Source organism: Protomyctophum bolini (genome assembly GCF_963924005.1).
Source record: "Protomyctophum bolini genome assembly, chromosome: 2".
Taxonomy (NCBI): Eukaryota; Metazoa; Chordata; class Actinopteri; order Myctophiformes; family Myctophidae; genus Protomyctophum; species Protomyctophum bolini.
The window spans coordinates 49,379,279-49,400,359 of NC_137863.1; the positions used below are offsets into that span (position 1 = coordinate 49,379,279).

The 21,081-nt window shown below is 43.2% G+C and overlaps 1 protein-coding gene across 1 annotated transcript in view; it reads left to right on the plus strand.

The window, feature by feature from the left end:
• LOC308324287 (cadherin-22-like) overlaps positions 1-21,081 on the plus strand; it is a gene marked incomplete at both ends in the record, with an annotated part of 120,102 nt that overhangs the window by 37,287 nt on the left and 61,734 nt on the right. The window contains 3 exons of the mRNA XM_080776295.1: positions 6,661-6,780; positions 12,594-12,761; positions 16,452-16,639. Of these exons, the coding sequence (XP_080632421.1) occupies positions 6,661-6,780; positions 12,594-12,761; positions 16,452-16,639 (476 nt within the window). The remainder of the gene's footprint in view (positions 1-6,660; positions 6,781-12,593; positions 12,762-16,451; positions 16,640-21,081) is intronic.

Here is a 21,081-nt window from a genome sequence, read left to right on the forward strand (position 1 = left end):
CTCGCCTATCGGTAATTGAACCGTCTCCCCCAGAGTGCTGAAATGGTGAAGGGAAGCCATTCTAACCGCCTGTGTTGATACCATTAAACAGAACTCATGCATAAATCCAAGTCGGTAGGGGCCGATATAAAGCTATCACTGGCCTCCCTCGAAGGAAAATCTTCCTCACTTTATTTCACAGGAGATGGCCCCCAAAGTTAGGTTTTAATTAAAATCCATATTTGTTTATTTCCTAATCTAATGCATTGATGCAATGCAATCTAATGCATTGATATTCTGTGCTTACAGACTATAACATGGTCTGTAATGAACACATTGTTCTCCCTGTTATTGAATCCTGTTTAAATAGCTAAGCCATATCCACTTCTACATTAAGCCTGTTGGGCAGTATGCATATGGCTGTGAGCTCAGCAGCCCTGATCTAGGCCTCAAGGGTTATATTTAACTTACTTGGCAGACCGAAGAGACAACTTTAACTGAAGCAGGTGAGAGTAACAGAAGAGAACACTAATGACAGAATTGGAGCTTCAGCGTTTTAACCCATTGATGCCTGGTGCAACCTATACGTTGTTCTACCCTTGATGCCGGCCGTGCTCTCTGTGTCTCATCAGCTATTGCTATACATGGAGCAACATAACTATTAAAAAAAATAATGAAGCAGAATTTGAAGGTTTTCAGAAACCTTAGGTCAGGCCCTAGAAGGTGTTCCCAGATTCGGCCTCAGGCATCAATGGGTTAATGTAACTTTTATGACATTGCCAGGCGAACATAATTAGCTTGGACTGTTTGAACAGGGAACAGCTTGGTTCTATAGGGAGTGAGATTGGGGACATGGCTGTCCAATTTGGGTCCCACTTCAGACACCTAATAGAGATGGACACAGACATCATGTTGAGTCAGTACCAGCATGCATGCTGCTGCTGCCCCGTCATGAGAGACAGTGACAATGACTGTGATTCCCAAGTGGAACACTTTATTTTAGGGATGCAAGACAAATACATAAAGTCCTTGATTTTCACCTGCATATGCAATAGAGCTGATCACAACATTGCAGGCATTCTTGTACTTTGAGCTTCCTCTCAATGTAGTGACAAAAAAATAAGCAATTATTCATATAAACTAGACCGGTGCCCCAAGTCAGGAACACTTTTGGGAAACTTGGGAACGATACAAGTTGGGAATGCATGCCACACCAGGTTATGCAATACCCAATGTGTAGTTAGAACATCCCCAGTGCAGTACCCGTTACCAGAGTACTAATATCGTTAGATACTAGAATTTCATGCCCGCTTCGCGAACATTCATTCCAGATTACGTTGCCGCGCACTATGGGAAGAAGGAAATTGCCTGCGAGAAAAGAGGCAAAGCGATATGTGGGGGGGTGGCTTACAGGCGTGCGTGTGTGTGTGTGTGTGTGTGTGCAATGAAAAGCCAATGTGAAGTAGCGAACAGTCTAATTGTTTTACTTAGGCAAAAAATAACTATTGACAAACAACAATGTTGATGTAACTAAGACGATCGCTGAGATAGATATAGTTTATATACAGAGATTTAGAAGGAATAAGCAAAATAGTGAGCCTATAATTCCTCCCCTTCCTTCTTTCTCTTCTCCTGCGAGAGCCGAGAGAGAACAGATTCTGAATGTCTGACAGGGCAGTGTTGCCAGGTTTGCGAATTGTAAGCGAGTTGTAGTGTGTGTAAGTAGCGTGGTTAAAAGGCCTTGTTTCTGGGCCTGTTGGGGCAACAGTGGTTAGTGTTCCGTGTAGGGAAGGCTCGGGGTGTGGGTGAGCATGCACATGTTGGCTCTGATTGGCTAAGGCTAGTGGCCACATGTTTTCAGTGGCTAGTGGCCACATCTCTCGCACACGTTTTCATTGGCTAGTGGCCACATCTTTTGGCCACGTGACCAACTTTACAATTGTTAAAATAGATATAGTACAATCAATGGCTTATTTATACACGTGCACCGACCTAGTTGGGAATGCATGCTAGTTTCATGTTACAGTAGGTAGTGGTACTTAGTATTAGTAATGCATGCTATACTGTAGCTTCATGTCAGGTAGTGGTACTTAGTATTAGTAATGCATGCTATAGTTTCATGTCAGGTAGTGGTACTTAGTATTAGTAATGCATGCTATACTGTAGCTTCATGTCAGGTAGTGGTACTTAGTATTAGTAATGCATGCTATACTGTAGCTTCATGTCAGGTAGTGGTACTTAGTATTAGTAATGCATGCTATAGTGTAGCTTGATGTCAGGTAGTGGTACTTAGTATTAGTAATGCATGCTATACTGTAGCTTCATGTCAGGTAGCGGTACTTACCGTAGTATTAGTGACTTGAGGAATTGGTTCAGGTTCAGGTTTATTTGTCATGTGTATAGATACAGAGTATAAATACAATGAAAATTATTTTGCTCAGAGCACTCTCAGTCTTACATACACAGGACATAAACAAACATCTATAGTGCAAGAAAAAGACAAAAAAACAGGGAAAGAAAAGTGCAAGTGAAGTGACAAAACAGTGCAATACAGTTCAAGGTCAGCTGTTCAGCAGCCTGACTGCCTGGGGGTAGAAACTGTTACTGAGACGGGTGGTACGAGATTTGATGCTCTGGTAGCGTTTTTTGGAAGGGAGTAGTTTGAACAGGGTATTTGCGGGGTGACTTCTATGATGTTGTGGGCTTTTTTCATACAGCGAGTGGTGTAGATGTTATGGAGACTGGGTAATTCTGTGCTGCCGATGATTTTAGCTGCTGTTTTAACGGTCCTCTGCAACCTGTTGCAGTCCTGAGCGGTCGTGTTACCGTACCACACTGTGATACAGCCAGTTAAGACACTTTCAATTATGCAGCGATAAAAGTTCACTAGTCCTTTTGTACTTAAGCCAAATGTATTAAGGCGCCTCAGAAAGTACAGTCGCTGCTGCGCCTTCTTGAGGATGTATTCGTTGTTGAGTGACCATGTGAATGTGTCTGTGATGTATATGCCCAGGAATTTAAAGTTATCAACTATGTCGACAGATGACCCTTTGATTGAAATGGGGGTGTGGATACCTTTGGACTTCCTAAAGTCTACAATGATTTCTTTGGTCTTATTGGTGTTAAGTGAGAGGTTGTTGTTATCGCACCATAGAGTTAGATCCTCTATCTCCCTCCTATAGGCCCTCTCATCACCGTCGGTTATTAGTCCGATCACTGTGGTATCATCCGAAAATTTAATTATGATGTTATTCTCATATCTGGCGACACAAACGTAAACAAACTGTACAACAGAGGACTGAGGCAGCAGCCTTGGGACGCACCGGTTCTGGTGAGAATTGTGGATGAGCATCTCTCTCTTATGCGTACACACTGGGGCCTGCCTGTCAGAAAATCAAATAGCCAGTTACAGATGGAGCCCACACCAAGGCCACTGAGTTTTAACACTAATTTAGATGGTACAATAGTGTTAAATGCGGAACTATATAGTCTATGAACAGTAGTCTGACATAAGAGCTTTTCTTTTCTAGACGTACCAGGGCAGTGTGTAAAGTGCTCAGGTGGAGCAGGGGGCCCACCACGCTGCATCTAAACTTACGGGCTGGAGCGGCACCTGTCAGCACTGGCACACCTGCTTTTAATGCTATCAACCCATAACCACCAGTAAGTTACTCATCAAGACCATGCAGTGGTGCAAGTAGGCTCTACTGGAACCTACTGGCTAGCGATTATAGGAAACACGGAAGAGAAATGAAGAAAAACATTGTGAAGCTGAACTATACAACAACTTCGCTTTATGTTTACTTATACGTGGCCAGTTAAGACTGGCAGTGGTGTCCCAGTGGGGTTTCCTTTCCTCACTGGTAGGTGAGCCAGTAGTGTACAACAGCAGTGGCAACACAAATGTGTGGGGAGGTCTAATTAGCATAATGAGCACCAAAAAATGGGGTAACATTTTAATGGCTACTCTCAATTTAAAAGAATGAAAGGAAAAAGCAATTTGAGGAATTGAGAAAAAAATGTTTGTTCAAGAAGAGGCACAGAGGAAAACATGTTTGTTTATATGCTGCTTTACACCATTACGGCAAACAGCTAAATAATTGCTGCTGCGCGTACTGTGTCATCTCAGAACAATTTACCATGCTCTTTATCTTTATTTACTGTAGAGAGAGAAAAATATGTATTTATGATGAATAATGAGAAATGTTCTTCATTATAGCCACACTTTTTTCCCTTTCGTTTTTCTCAGTTTTTGTTAAAAAAAATCTAGTTAGAAACTTCAATCCCTACTGTAGCGTGCTGGTTCCCAAACAGGACCCATTTGTGGTTCACGGACACATTTTTCTGAGTCTAAAATATTTCATGAATTAAAGACAAATTCAATGATTTCACGAAAGTAATTTCAATGAATCAAATACAAATTTAAGAAATTCCACGAATTAGACAACAAAGAAGTAGTGAAAATAACCGATCTACAAGCTGATTAATGTGGCACGAAGCGACATGCTGTGCGCTTGTAGATCAGCTATTTTCACTAGATTGGGTCCCGGGCAAATGTCTCTTTGCGTCATGGGCTAAAAGGTTTGGGAAGCACTGCTGTAGAGATCCCTCACCAGTATAGGATCTGAGAGCTGCCAACTAGTAACGACTTCTCCTAATGAAACAGAAGCCAACCAGAGCGACCCAGGCAGCAAACTCCCATGCTTCCCTTCCCTTTTAATATAAACACAATAAAGTAGCATTTGCATTTATATAGTTCCTCCAAGCTGCCAGCTGGGACCCAGAAACAACTGAGTGTCGAGCTCATTGTTATACCTGGGGAAAATTAAGATAAGAGAATAATCCCAAGGATGGAAATGTCTTTGCTGGACGCACAGAGACAACCAGGTAGATATAATTACCAAAGGCAGGGGTTCTGTCTGTCGCCAGTAATGAAACTGCCTTGTCTCTATATGGCTTTCTGTTTTCAATATGAGAAACACTGTATCATTGATCCTCCTCCAACCGTGCAGTATATCGTGTGCGTGATCTTCTGAGGATCAGGAAGACATGGGCCAATTAATTGCATATTCTGGCGAGATATACTTATACTGTTTGAGCATGCATTAAGAAGCACACACATACATACTGCGGTAGGTACAGTACAGCAGGAGATGAAATGCACAGCTACTGTTGGATTTAACTAACACAAGGTTGCTCGTACTGTAATATTTGCGACTCAACACTTGCTGTGGCGGCTGATTATCATAGCCTCACATGTGTGTATGCCCTAGACTCTATGAGCATAATGGCAAGCCGTTGTAACCGCCATAGATGGCACTATAGCTGTGTTTGCATGCAAGCCTTCACGCTTCCAGCAAAAAGAGCAGGAATGCTGCTGTTGGGGACAGCAGCAGGATAGTGATCTGGGCTGCCCGTGGTAATGGCCCTGCATGGCTTTAATGATAATCCACTGCTCTGTCTTACCTGTCTCCTCCCTCCTCGACCCTTGGGAGCGCCAATGGGTGACAGGAAACAAACAGCGCTCTGACACCTCCCGCTAATTAGCATCATTAGCATACGGCCATTATGTGGCTGGACAGTAGCATGACAGGGCTCTGAGAGAGGCTACAGCCGTGATCTTTGGTGGACAACACCAGCTGTCAGTAATTACCTATGGACCTTGCCAGGGGAATGGAGACAGACTCCTCGTCCTTGAGGACTCATGGCTGCCTGTGCCAGGATTCTCTGTGCCTTTTCCTTTCTCGTTTAAAATCTTTCCCCACATTTTTTGTCCTTCCGCCCTTTTAAATTATAAGGTATTTCTATTTATAGGGAGGGAAACAGCTCAGCCACTAAAAGGCTATAGTCAGTGGTTGGTTCTTTTCCCAAAGCAGTTAGAGGAAGCTGTTGTCCATTAAGCTTTACGGGATTTATCTGAGCTTTAACTAAAGCGTGTGACTAAATGTAAAGATGTGCTTGTTTGTTGGCTGCCAGAGGCTTCCACACAGCTGACGAATAATATAGAACAGTAGTTTCTTATGGAAATTACCGCCATATTTCCAGAAGTGCCAGCAATCGGCAATAATTGCTTGTTGTTGTGGATTTCATGCACCTTTATATCATATCGGACTTTGAAGATAGAGATGTTAAATAACTTCATGTTTTCCTTTCATCTTCCGAGCACAGCTTGTGTGCCTGGGAGAGGCCGAGCAAACCGTCTGCGGCGGTTTTGTGGCAAGAGGTAATTTGAAACATCAAAAAATGTGTCGTGTTATGTACATAGAGATGAATCGTTTCCCTGGCGTGCCAGTTCCTCAATGCATTAACCTCATACTCACCCTCTCCCTCTCTTTCTCTCTCTCTCTCTCTCTCTCTCTCTCTCTCTCTCTCTCTCTCTCTCTCTCTCTCTCTCTCTAGTATAATAACTCCTACACTAGGCATGCAGACACTCAGGCACACGCAGCAAATAACACAGACATGGAGAACCCAGAGGTCCCCAAACACCTGCTTTGCTGTTGTACATAAACTATCCTCTCTCTCGCCCTGACTCTTTAAGATGTCAGTGTCTGTCTGTGGCTTCCCAGGTGGCCAGCTGGCTCTGAACTTCTCTTCATCTGAGCCTGTGTGTGTTCTCATTATCTCTCTCTCTCTCTCTCTCTCTCTCTCTCTCTCTCTCTCTCTCTCTCTCTCTCTGAATAGGAACATCCGTGATGAAGGTCATAGCGTCAGATGCAGATGACCCGACGTATGGCAGCAGTGCCAGGGTGGTGTACAGCGTTCTGGATGGGGAGAAGTTCTTCTCTGTGGAGAAACACACTGGTAAGCTGCTTGATTCTCCATGTACATTAACCTCTCTCTCTCTCTCTCTCTCTCTCTCTCTCTCTCTCTCTCTCTCTCTCTCTCTCTCTCTCTCTCTCTCTCTCTCTCTCTTCTCTGTCTTCCTGTTCAGGTTCATGCTCTGGTCGGGAGCAGATAATAATAATATAATATTAACTTTATTTGTATAGCATTTTTCAAAAACAAGTTTACAAAGTGCTTCACATACAATACACAAACAGGCAATTAAAATCAAGAATGGAAATTAGTCAAATACAAAATACAAAAAATAATAATAAGAGAAGAGATAAGATAAAAAGCAGAAACTGGGACTGTTCATTCAAACTCATTAAAAGCCTTTAAATAATAGTGGGTTTTTAAGGGTTTTTTAAAAGTGGACACTGAAGTGGTCTGTCTGAGTTCCAGAGGTAGTTGGTTCCACAGCAGTGCAGGAGCCCTAGCAGCAAAGGCTCTGCCGCCTTGCGTCACCAGCTTTGTGTTGGGGGGGGGGGGGGGTTGAGTAAAACTTTGTCTGCTGATCTGGGGTTACGGGAAGTTATGTGCGGGGACAAGAGGTCGGAAATGTATGTAGGTGCTAGTCCATTTAGTCATTTAAAAACAAACAAGTTAATTTTAAAATCAATTCTGTACATGACTGGTAACCAATGCAGTGAGGCGAGAACAGGAGTAATATGGTCATATCTCCTGGTCTTTGTAAGAACTCTGGCTGCTGTGTTTTGAACTAGTTGAAGGCGATTGATGGATTTTTTGGGAGTCCAGAAAAAAGAGAATTGCAGTAGTCCAGATGGTTTGTGACAAAGGCATTAATAAGGGTCTGTGCATCGCTGAATGAAAGAAATGATCTGATTTTTGCAATATTCCTGATTTGGTAGATGGCTGTTTTCGTGATGTTGGTGAAGTGCTTTGAGAAGTTTAGATCAGAATCAAATAAAACTCCCAGATTTCTAGCCTCAGGGGAGCACATGTAAACCATGTGAATTTAAAAGCTGGATTAAATTATCTCTGTGGGATTTTGGTCCAAATACAACTATTTCAGTTTTTTTGGTTATTTAACATGAGAAAGTTATTTGAGTTATTGTAAGATGACATCTTACACGTCATGTTGTAGTCACTGGTTTGTAGTCAATAGGCCGGAACCCAATCCGGTAATAAGGACTATACCCTAAATAATCCCCTGCTATCGAGGGCATCATCATTTTAGGTCTGTCTGTCTGTCTGACACACACACACACACACACACACACACACACACACACACACACACACACACACACACACACACACACACACACACAATGTGAGTATGACAAGTACAGTTCAGCACCTCTCAGTTCAGACGGGGATTTTTTATTGACCTTCCTGCATAGTATGACACTAAAAAAGAAGAAATAAGCCCTGCCATCTAAGACACAACTATTAGTCTACAGCAGATACTGCAATCTACTGACAATCACCCCTGTGTTCTATTAAACATTAATAAACCCATCATTAATTCCCAAAAAAATAAAAATGCTAATTGGGCACAGACAGTTACATCTCCACAGGGTTATACGTTGAATATCCCCCAAGATGCAGATAGTGTCACTGTAGAGACGTGCGTCCCCAGTCAGCAGATATGGCTGAATTCCCTGCTGGTTATTCTATTGGTGAGGCGGATGGCGGGGATAAGGCCTGAGCCGCGATCTCTCAGGCATAGCCCAGCGTTGGCGTTGCCTGCAAATGGCCCCCGCGGGAGAAGCGCTAAACTTTTAATGATCCCTCTTTTTTTGGTCCCTGCCACTTTGATTCGGTCGGCCCCGGTGCCGGGATGATAAATGGCTCTGCCTCGGCGGGGCTAGCCCGGGAGACCAAGCTCCTCGTCTCACGACCTGCCGGTGCCCCTCTACCCCCCGCACACACACACACGCACTCACGCACACCACCCACGCACACACGCACACCACAAACGCACACGCACACGCACACACACACACACACACACACACACACACACACACACTGTATTTTGTAGAAGGCCCAGCCTACACAGTAACATCCTCAATGTTAATCAAACTCGGAAAGTGTACACATTTATGGAACCAAATGGTTCAATTAATTAGAATGAATTGTAATACTGTAGGTGCGAGGCAACAGCTAAGGGGCTACTGTATCAAATGAGGATCCGTGGTCTATAACTATTATTGTATTGTTATTGGTCTTTTTTTTCTCCTTTTCACTCCTCTGATTGGACAACATTTACACCCACCCCCCTGCCTAAAATTCCACAGGATACATTATAGCCTTCATATGATTGGACAATATACAGTTGACGTCACAATTATGTAATATAGATAATATAGATTTATTTCTGATCTGTCCTATGCTTCATAGTGCCAGGCTACCCGACAACTGAATTTCCTTGTGGGATCAATAAAGATAATAAAATATAATTGATCTAAACCGAGGGTTGTTGAAATTAAAAAGGAGAATCACTGTCTCTGTAAAGACATCTCTCACATGTAGGATTGTTATGACAGTATTGAGGCGTCTTTCTTTGTAAAGAAAATTCTCTCAGGGATTGTTTTCTTATGTTATGAAGGCAACACCACTCACAGATCATGTGTTATGTTTCCAGAGACAGTATAAATGAATTGAACAAAAGCAAAACACTGCCAGTCATGGTCGGTTGTGCATTCACAGACCAAGTTCTGTTGAGGAAGAAATAGGGCTATCGTCATTTACATTTTCATGCTCACTTTTTTTCCCCTTTCCTATGTAGGTTAGCTTTTTTCAAGCTCCTTAACAGCTAGGGTTTTGGCGTTTTTTGACGTCCACACTGGCTTCCCCTGTGCCGTGTACGTTCATTTTCAGTCAGCATGGGAGACATATAATGAATATAAATCCTGTAACGGAATTTTACATTCAAATGTGTTGAATAAAATATTATTCAATGCAGGGAGTTAGGGTTGAGTTGGGGGGGGGGGGGGGGGGGGGAATGCATCATAAATGCATCCCCTCTGGCTTCCTGTGGATGAAAGAGGACCATGTAATTTGCCTCCCTCCTTAGCTCCGCTGCTGCATGTACTTTTGGCTACTCGCACACAAACATGGCCCGGAGCTACTTGGGAGCCAAATGTGACTAGAATCACTGAGTTGTGTATTCAACACAATGTAAACCTCTGGGAGGGAGAGGAGCACAAACCCCAGGAAATGCAACAATAGATTTTGACATGTAAAATCCCAGGAGAGGGGCAGAATAGAAATATGATCTTACCACACAGTGAAGCGGCTATAGCTTCTGTTGTGCCACCGCTGTAGGGCTGGCGGGTGGCAGTGTGTGGCAGGGTGGCAGTGTGTATGACTGTGCAATATTATTCCCACATGGAATGCAGTGATATTATCATGCCATTGACTTTTTCTAAACAAATGTATTTTCATACTCTTTGAATGGTCTTCACTTTAACCATTCCACATGAATGTTTTCCACCCCAGGATTTTGTAACCCATTTTCAAACCCGGTTCCAATTACCTAGACTGCAAGCCTGGGCACGACTCTCCCTTTGCCAACCTCGGGAGAGCCCCGAAATGAGCTCATGCTTCCTTCAATGCACGAGGAGGGATTAGGCCGCTTTTTTACCACCTGACAGGGGGGGGGGGGGGTTTCCATGGTAGGAGATAGCTTGTGGAAGGAACATGTTATTCCAACCAGTTCCTTTCCCCTCCATCAGGTGCCCCGGCTGGCCAGGGGGATGCAGTAGAGACCAGGATGACTGCATGTTTTTTGTGAGGGTACCTACCTTAGGGGACACAGAGAGAACATGTAAACAGAAAGGCCTTTCGCCAACCCCACCTATAGGGTATGGGCACGGAGGAGAGAACCAGCGTTTTTGACAACTAAAAAAGTTTCTCTCGCCATGCAGTGTCTCTCGCCAGAATCACGCAGGCACTCCTGCAAAAGTGCTGACATTTTTAGCACTGCTTTGCTCTGGGGAGAAATATAATTCTGACCTTCGGGTCAAAATTTGTGTCAAACCAGAAACAGGATTGTGTTCAACCCAGACTGTAGACATCTAAATGTCTAGAAGAGCAGGGGGACCAAATTCAAACAGCCCAATTGTATAGGTATTAGGTTATGTTGTATTCACATACTCTACTATTGGACAAAATACATTTCATTCACAAAAGAAGATTAGAGCTTACAATAGAGCTTCTATGTCTTAATGCCCTGATGTTTTACGTAAAGCACTTTGAATTGCGTTGTTGCTGCTTGTCTGGCCATGCCTTGTCCTTGCCTTGTCTGGTCATGCCTGCAGAAATTAAAGTTGACATTATTTTTGTTATAAAAAATCTGCAAGCTGCCAATGCCTATATACATTGTGATGTCTTGTGAGCTTATACATGTTGCTGTTTGTCAATCAACCAATTATACAGAGCTTACCGGTATTATGCCATCATACTGTCACACTAAAATGCAAAACAAAAAAATATGGAGCTGAAATCCCCATTCTTCTGAATACCGGACTACTCGCCTCGGTGCTTGCCCGTTTTTCCTCCCGGAATTGTCACCATTGAGGGGGATGACTTTGTAATATGCTATTGGCTGTTTGTATTCTTTTTGGAAACATATAAAAAGATACTCCTGTAGAAAGGCTATATTATTTTACTTATATTGAGCCTATAAACAACTTAGTATTATTTAGTATAGGTAAGGTTTTGCACACTCAAATGGTACCTCGTCAGATAATCCCCACAACTTCACAACTTCTGTGAACAGACTTCAATGTAGTAGCTTTTCATGAATTATATTTGTACTTAGGCTGTCTGCTGTCATGAAAGTTTATAGTTAGAGAAATTAAAAGTCCAGCCGTCTGCTGTCCAGCCTCTCCCACCCCTCACTGGGGAAAATTCTGGGAGGAAAACAGAAACGGGGCGAGTGGTCTTGATACCATTCTTCTCCTATGCCTTAGTCACAATGTCAGCAATGACATATCCCCAGCTGCCTGCGATTGGACAGGGCAACCTGACCTGAGTGCTGCTACCGTAGTTAGTCCACAGAGTGGGTCAGTCACAGCGACCAATACACTGCAGTCATCTTTTCACAAATAACCAATTTCTGGAAGCATGCAGAGGATTGGATTGTTTCTTTCTTTTCAAACTCTGCAGAACTCTTTCCTCTCTTTGAAGTGTAAGACTGTTGTGGCTTAACGCAGTACAGAGCCTGTTTTCAACTCAGCACAGAGCCTGTTGAAATGCAACTACTGAATGTGCTCCCTGGGCAGATTAAGGGAAGCCATTGTGATTGTTTTGTCTACCGACTCCACTGCTTGCACTGTAGAGGTGCATCCTGACACAGGCTTTGCTTTCACCGTAGAGCAGTTGTCATGGAGCTTCATTCTCGCAGGGGCAGGCCTTCATTCCGTTGCCTTTATATTATTCATTTTAATACAGCCCAGTCCTACAATGGTATAAGCACGGTGCTTCAAGAGAGAAAAAAAGGGAAAGAAAGAAAGAAGAAGGGAAAAAAAGACACAATCTCGTCCTTCAGGAGGGCTCAGGGAGCGGTGAATTGGAATGCATTGCACTAGTGCGTCTCATCTGTAATTGAGTGCTCAGCTGAGGTTGATATTCAAAATGGGTGGTGTCAGGGATATTATCAAGTTGCAGGAATTCTAACAACTGTTGTGTACTTTTCTTTTTGTCTCTCGGTGTGTGTGTGTGTGTGTGTGTGTGTGTGTGTCCTCTCTCTCTCTCTCTCTCTCTCTCTCTCTCTCCGTCTCCCACTGCTCATCTGTCCCTTTCCATGCCACCATCATCAGGGGTCATCCTGACAGCTGTGGCAGACCTGGACCGTGAGACCCAGGACCGCTACGAGCTGGTGGTCAAGGCCACGGACATGGCGGGTCAACTGGGCGGTCTCTCCGGCTCCACTACGGTGACCATCGTCATCACCGACGTTAACGACAACCCACCACTCTTTCCACAGAGTGAGCCTCTTGCACGCACGCACGCACGCACGCACGCACGCACACACACACACACACACACACACACACACACACACACACACACACAAACACACATATTTTCAGAGGGATACAGAGAGATAGAGAGAGATTAGTGTTCATCTTGTGGGGCAGAATAATTGTCACTGTCGGGCCGAAACCTTGATCTCCATATTTCAACGTAATAATATATAAACAATATAAATATATATAATATATTCAACTTATATTTTTGTGAATGAATGACTTTCTTCATCATACAATTCAAGTCATGCAAAATTAGCGACGACGCATAGCATTGCAATCTGGGAACCCATTCAGTTCATGCCTCTTTGGCGGCACGGCCTCCTTTTTCTGTTTAAAAACACAGTTTCTTAGTAGGCTACACTTCCTCCTGGTGCAGATCTGTGTTTATTCCTGCTAACATTAGATGAAAAATGATGCACACCTACAGTGGACAGGTATACGTCGGATAACTGTAGAAGTAGAGAAAAGAGGATCCCGCAAAGCTGTCTTCACTTACATAATTACATTTATTGTTTTGGTCGTTCAGGCCTTCATCAGATGAAGGTCGATCTGCCTGGTCGACCGTCTGAACGACCGAAGCGTTGCTCAATAAATCTGATTCTGTAAGTGAAGACAGTGTGCGGATATCCTATCTCTATTGCTGCTAACAACAATGTTACATGTTTTAGGCAGTGGTGCTGACAGAGCTTGCGGTTAGCAGATTCTGTCTTCAGAGATTCATTGCATTTAACAATTAAAAAAGAAAAAATCACATTGTCAAAGACGGGATTTTTTTGTCATTTCTAGCGATTAACAAGTAACCCGACTCCGCCAGATTGCGGCAGTATTGAGTTCACAAGTTCCCTCCTGCCTGCATCTGGGCTCTCTCAAGCAGAAACGATGAACAGAAAGCAGCGGGACAAAAATCTGATATCTCCATAATAATTTTGAGTTGTAGTCCTGTTAGGTTGTGTTTACATTTGCGCTGTGGCATAGCTACAATGTGTCACCAGTCTCGCGTTGATCCCGCTTCTAGCGGCCGCATACGGCCGCATATCGCTCCGGTCTGATTTGGACCGGAGTACATCGTCTCTGCAGGAGAGAGCCCAGACTCTCCCTTCTCACAGAATTGAAATGTTGTCCAGCAGGGGGAGTGGTTTCACCAGGCTAATGAACAAGTGCTTGTGACAAAATAATAAGTAGATTCGATCCATTGGAACTCAGGCTCTTTTTTCCATTTCCTGAAAAGAAAATGAGTGGACGAGAGAGAGAGAGAGAGAGAGAGCGCGAAAATGAGCAGTAAATGTGTGAGGGTGTGTTGTATTCACTCTGCTGCACTTCACCTCTTGGCTTTCTCCCCCCGTTGGCCGTTTGGAAAATGATTAAATAGTTTGTATTGCCAAAAGTAAAGATGATGGGTCTTCTTTCACCCGCCTCAGATGTCTGCTTCCTAATTTGCAACAGAAACAGAGAGACAATTAGAGGGGTATAGCTCAGCTGGCCCCTATAGGGCTCTGAGTTCTGAATGTTAGGCCTGCCCACTGTATACAGTACACTACTACAGTGATGGGAGTGGTGAATTATATATTTTTTTACCACGGATCGCCACTGTTTGTTTATATCATCCCCCCAACATGCTTTGACTTAATTTGTCCCAGAGATTTTGCTGAAGAAAGAGTCGAGGAAGAGTCTTTATCTTGTGGGTCACTAACACCAATCAGGGATTGGTGTCAGCTGTGCTGACTGGCCCAAATACTGTCAGAGAATATCCTTTTATATTAATGCATGTGCTGGTCCAACACTCGACTCATAACTAGCTATCAAGTGATGGGAACTGATGTCTGGCCCGGTACATGGGACTCTAGAGAGGTCTGAATCAATATTAAAGAGAGTGACACTGATGTTTTGTTTTAGCCTCACAGCTCTTGTGGTAATTATACAGATTTAGTTTAGACCCGGCGTCAGTCCATCCCGATTTTCCGATTTCATCCCGGAATTATGCGCAATATGGTACAGGGCAAAAGAAAAGTGTACTATGACAAAAACATCAAGATAGTGTATACAATTATCAGAAAAGGGCTGCAGTATTATGGAATAATATTCCATAATAATATTAATTTCATATAACATCTACGACTCATACATTGTATTTATTCCCGTCTCTCTTTCACACTGTGTCTAAAACATTAATCTTAGGGCTAATTGCATAAATTGTTGAATGACGTTCATGCCAGTTCGGTCAAGACTAATATTGACCTAATTTTTATTCAATGTATATCATTAGCCTTTTTGACCTCTTAGCTTAGGCCTACCTCCACATTTAAAAAAAATATATATATATATTTCTGCCTCTGCCATATGGAGACAGCACAGAACACACACACACGCACATTATAATGCCAATGAATATGTCTGGTTTAATTACATGATGCAAACACAAAAGAGCAGACGCACTCAATGTACAGTATGGCACCTTTGTTTATTGTCTTTCAGTGACACAGCAAGGCTCTTCTCAATCGCAGACACATTAGCATCACTTGGTATAGTCCACACTGAATAACCTCTGGCTTATGAATAAAACATTGTTATTATTCCCTTTCTAAGGATGGCAATGTCGGTCCAATGGTTGCATGTCGGCCCGTCCATACCTCTCTCTCTCTGTCCAGTAGGGCTGACTTGTTTATTTCTTTACCTCTCTACCACAGAAAGTCGCATTTTAAAGTAACACAATTGTTTGTTACAGTTGGCTGAGTTGTGTCTAGAGTCTTGGGGGGCTCATTTCACAAAGGTTATTTGCGAGTACGTTTCTCCAAAGTGCTCTACAATTGATTGATTGATTGATTACTTTATTAGTCATGAATATAAACAACACGTGGTACAGTCAGACTCTTTGGGTGCCAAGTACGAGAGTCCTTTTTTTCTAACTGTGTATATGATGATTATGATTAGAATGTATTAGTGAATTAAAATTTCCCTTAACTTCTGTGTCAGAAGTGTCTTTATGTTGCTGGCTTCCATTGGAATAGTAGCCTGTCAATTTTGTAGCTGCTTGTGTGAATACAGATGCCGTTTGGAAAGCAGATCCATGCACACCTCGCAAACTGTTCAAAAGAATGTGCTTGAATATCTAAACCAGTTGTTATGTTCACAGTGTTGTGAATGAACCCTGGCAGACATACTGAAAGTCTTAATACTGACATAGACTGACAGTTTAGCATATGCACTATTAACACTCAAACCTGCCAGAGATATAGTAGTGCATAACCCCTGACAGGAACTCAATAGGAGCTGTCAGTGCCGCTAACAGCAATGGCATAATGTTATATACAGTATGTTCAACATGAATTGAATAGAATTGAACTGGATGGTATGCTGTGAACATTTTGACCACAGACCTCGCTTAACTCACCCTGATCCCGTTGATCTCGTTCCTTTATTGCATTCTCTCACCCTTTCTCCCCTCTTTCATCTCTTTGACTCGTGATATTTATTATTTTCTGTGCCTGCTTCTTTCTTTGTCTGTTCTGTCTCATCTTCTCCACATGCACTCTCCCTCTAACCTCAGCCTCTTCCGGTCATCCACCTTTCCTCTTCTTCCTCGTAACACCTTCCATCACTTATTTATTGTCCTTTCCTCCTGTAACACTTACCCGGGTCACCAACCAGAGATGTACCAGTTCGCGGTCTCGGAGGGGGCGCCCGTGGGGACCTCGGTGGGCCGCGTCATCGCCGCCGACGCCGACATGGGAGAGAACACGGACATGAGCTACCTGATCAAAGACCAAGAGGGAGGGGAGCTCTTCAAGGTCTCCACAGACCCACAGACGCAGGAGGCGGTGATCTCCGTCAAAAAGGTAAGGGTTCTGTAATAGCTGTTGGTCAGCGGTGCTCCATTCCTAAAGCTGTAGGGAAGTATATTTCATTACATCCAATAGTGGACCTTTTAGTCTACTGTCATCACTAAGCAAAGCATTAGAGCTGATAGTTAGCAATTAAATGGAGCATAGCAACCTTTTTTTTAACATGCCTAGAAGAAACCTTCAAGCTACTACATTAGATAACATGACAGACGCTTGAGCTAGCAGCTCTGCTTCTTATTATCAGTGGTAGTCTATCTATGTGATATGCAGACATACACTGCATGCCCACTGGGAGGTTCCATAAGCCTTCTACACAATTAGCAGAGATATGTAATTGCCGCCATAATATTGATACTTGATGATGATTATGACGACTGCATATGCGAGAAAATGGCACACACTAGAAATGTGTCTCCCTGGAAAAGGGCTGATGCCTGAGGCTGGACTCACACATGCGTTCAGCCAACGCGTCTGAAACACAAGCCGAGACTTGCGTGGTATAGTGTGGCGGCAGCGATTACAATTTAGGCATTTAGCAGACGCTCTTAATCCAGAGCGATTTACAGTAAGCTAAAACAACACATGATACATCAGATATATAAAAATGAAAATAATAGTCGTCACGCAAACTAAGAACCTAACATACAGTAGAATATCTGTATGAGTATACACTCATAGAGAATTTTGGCTGGTTAAAAACTGCGATGTCACCGCAACATGTCAAAGGCAGAGCAGGGCGTAATGTAAGTAGGCATGTAAAGGTATACTGTATTACCGTATTATCGTGGCATATAGTGTCATGGTATTTAATTATTTATGTATGCATAATATGTGCATTATGCTGCGTCATGCCACAATGTTTTGTTCATTAAATATACTGTAATGTTATTGGCGCATGGCAGTGTCAACATGCTAAAGCACAACCCAAATGTTATTACATTCAAGATATTGTACAAATGTTTATTCCACAGGCAGTACAAACTATACTTTAGATCATACATGGGCAACTGGGGGCCCGGGGGCCACATGCGGCCCTCAGGTTAATATCCGAACATTGATCTATTATTGATTTCAGCTCATTACTAGCATTACAATGTTATTTTTTTATGTCCAATGTATTTGTATTTCATTCATAAAGTTAACATAACTATAACTAAATGCATTTGAAAAAATAAATAAAAAATACTTCAGGATTCCAATAAAAAAATGGCAGGGTAGGGTAGGGTAGCGTAGGTAGGGAGGGGCAGTTGTGACGGGTGCCCCAGACAAACAAGTCAAAGGCACCGCTCACTTCACAGTGTAATTTTTTTTTTGCCGTTTTATTTAATGTTTGTCTTTAGTTCAAAGTTTGTTTAGTAAACGCATTGACAATGAATGGAACATTTACGCCATAACGTGTCGTTTACGTCATATTGTCTCTTTATTGTTAATGGCGTTTAATGTTTGTGTTGGCACCGTTTGTTTTACATCACCTAATCAACATGACTGAGTTAGACTTTAATATATTAGCGCCCCTCACTTCACACGGGTGTGATTTTTATTATTTATATTTCCTTCTTTATCGTAGGCATGCTTTTATCATGTCGGCGTCGTCGGGTTGTTATTGTTGGTTGTCATGGCTGCCAGTTCCCACCTGATGTCGTGTGTGAGCTCCGACTGCTCCAGACCGTTCTGAATAACTGCTAGCTAACATAATGTCTTGAGGCTAGGATTGAAGTCTAAGACATACAGGTTATCAGGGGTGGTGTCTCCTCCAAAGAGGAAGACACGATCTCCCACCATGCATGCAGCTGCATATCTCATACATCGGACCCGGACCTTTCCCTTGGGCTCAACCTTCTTCCAGGAGAAGGTCTCTGGACTGAATTTACACACATCAATATTGTTCCAGCCACCAAATATGTACAGCTCTCCATTGTAGGTAAATGCTGAAGAATAGCAGCGTCCTTCTAGATGAGGCGATGGTGGGCTCAGCCAGAGGTTGGTCTCTGTGTCAAACACTCTGAGGGGGTACTGATTCCCCCCGAAAGCAAACATCTTTGTCCCGATGATGGTGGCAGAGTGAAAGTATGTAGCAGTAGGTTGAGTTCCTCTGGTGTTAATTAAAGTCCAGACCATTGTGCTGGTGTCCAACTTGTACATGTCAGAAGTCCATCCAGTCAGCTTGGTGGATCCTCCATGTATAAACATGAACTTCTCCAACACACAGGCTGAGTGGTCGTACCTCTCCTCTGGAACAGTGCCAGAAACCTTGGGTTTGAACCATCTGTAGGCGTCAACACCAAATGCATAAAGCACATTGCAGTAAGGAAAGCCTCCCCAGATGTAGACTATATCTTCAACCGACACAGCTGTGTGGCCAGCGCGCCTGGATGGAACCTCTAGGTGGCGTCCTCCTCCTCTTCCTGGGCTCAGCTTCCTCCAGCATAAAGACACTGTGTTGAAGACGTTAACATCAATGTGATCACTGTCTCCTCCAAAGCAGTACAGCTTGTCCTGCAGCACCACAGATGCATTGAGCCATCTCTCCGGTCCTCCTTTCAGACGGACGGACCAGCGGATCATTCTAACGTCAGGCTGTTCTTGCTTCTCTGTCCCACAATGCAGTTCTGTCTCTCCGTCTCTGTCCCAGAATGCAGTTCTGTCAACCACACGCTATCTCTTATATCTCTACAGTGGTACAAACGTCATGTGACGCCTCTGGCCAATCCGTGAAGCCGGTGTGTTGCGACAGTAGTCTGTCTATCTGTGTCCGTCACTCAGGGAAAAGGCTCCAGTTTTCAGTGTGACTGGTGTGTCTATCATGGAGTAATTAAAGGATAGAGACCGAACCGGAGCGTTAGCCCCCCCCGCTATTCATTTCAGTGGAAGTTGCTCAGTGGCGTTTTGAAGCACCCGGAAGACTGCCGGAAGTACAATTATAACTCAATGGCTCGAGCAAGCGGAAGTTTAGCCTAGCCTAGCGGATGGCTTACGCACACATGACGTCATGAACGTCCGTCCATTTCCATTGAAGTGCCGCAGTTCCACATTTTGCCAGTAGGTAGTGGCAGCTTCAACGTTGGATAGCCTTACTGGGGGCTTGGTGTCTATGCCATACACAGGCGACTGGGGGCTCAGGGGCCACATGCCACCCCCACCATCACGCAATCCGGCCCTCATATTGATATATTATTGATTTCAGTGAATTACTAGTATTACAATGTTATCGTCTTCTCTTTTTTTATGTCCAATGTATTTGTATTTAATTCATAAAGTTATAAGATAACTATAACTAAATCCATTTGAAATTCAATAAAACTTTTACTTCAATTTTCCAATAAAAAATTGGCAAAAAAAGATATTCAGGATTTCAATTCAAATATAGCAAAAATAGCTGATCTACAAGCTCAAAATGCGTCGCAATGCGACGCGTTTTGAGCTTGTAGATCGGCTACTTTTTGCTACGACATTAATATGCAATGTGGCCCCACTGGAGTTCAAGGTTCAAGGTTCAAGTTTATTTAGTGTCCCCGAAGGGCAAATTGGGTTGCAGCATAGACAGTACATTAAACAGTACAAAAACAAACAAACAGTTCACATAGCAGATACCAGAGTACAGAGGCGCACACAACCGTTAAAGTGCAGGCGTTTAAAGTGCTATGCGATAGGTCATAAAAGTGCGTGTGCATAGACATAGGCACGAGATAATACAGTAAAAAGTAAAAAGTGAAAGTGCTCATCATAAGGTTATATCCTCGATCTACCCACAGCAGCATTCAGTGTATGAATAGAGACCGGGACAAAGGAATGTTTGTGCCTGTTTTTTGTGGCACATGGGGCTCGCAAACGAAGGCCGGATGGGAGAAGGATGTACTCTCCGTATAGTGGGTGAGCAGCATCAGATCGGATACACAGAGCTTTGTTAATTACCTGTTTCTTAAAGATCTGGTCTAGGCCGTTCATTTGTGAGCCAATGATTTTTGAGGCCACTTTTACAATTCTCCCTAGGGAATTTTTGTCTCTGATGCAGAGATTACCATACCAACAGATAATGGAGAAAGAAATGACAGACTCGATGTAGGCACTGTAAAACAGTTTCATCAGAGTCTTGTCGACATTGAACTTAGCCAATTTCCTTAGGCAGTACAGGCGTTGTTGACCTTTTTTATGCATCACGTCAGTATTTAGGTCGAATTTCAGTTTGTCATCAATAACTGTGCCTAGATACTTGTAGCTGGGTACAATATCTACAGTCTGTCCGTTGACAACACTCTTCTGGGGGGATTGAGGGGAACGTCTAAAATCTATGCATAGCTCTTTTGTTTTAGAAACATTAAGCTGCAAGAAGGCGTTGTCACACCAGGATAGAAAGTCGTCTACCACTTGCCCGTGACAGTTCTCATCATTATCAAGCAGGCTGACGATGACCGAGTCGTCAGCGTATTTAATGATGA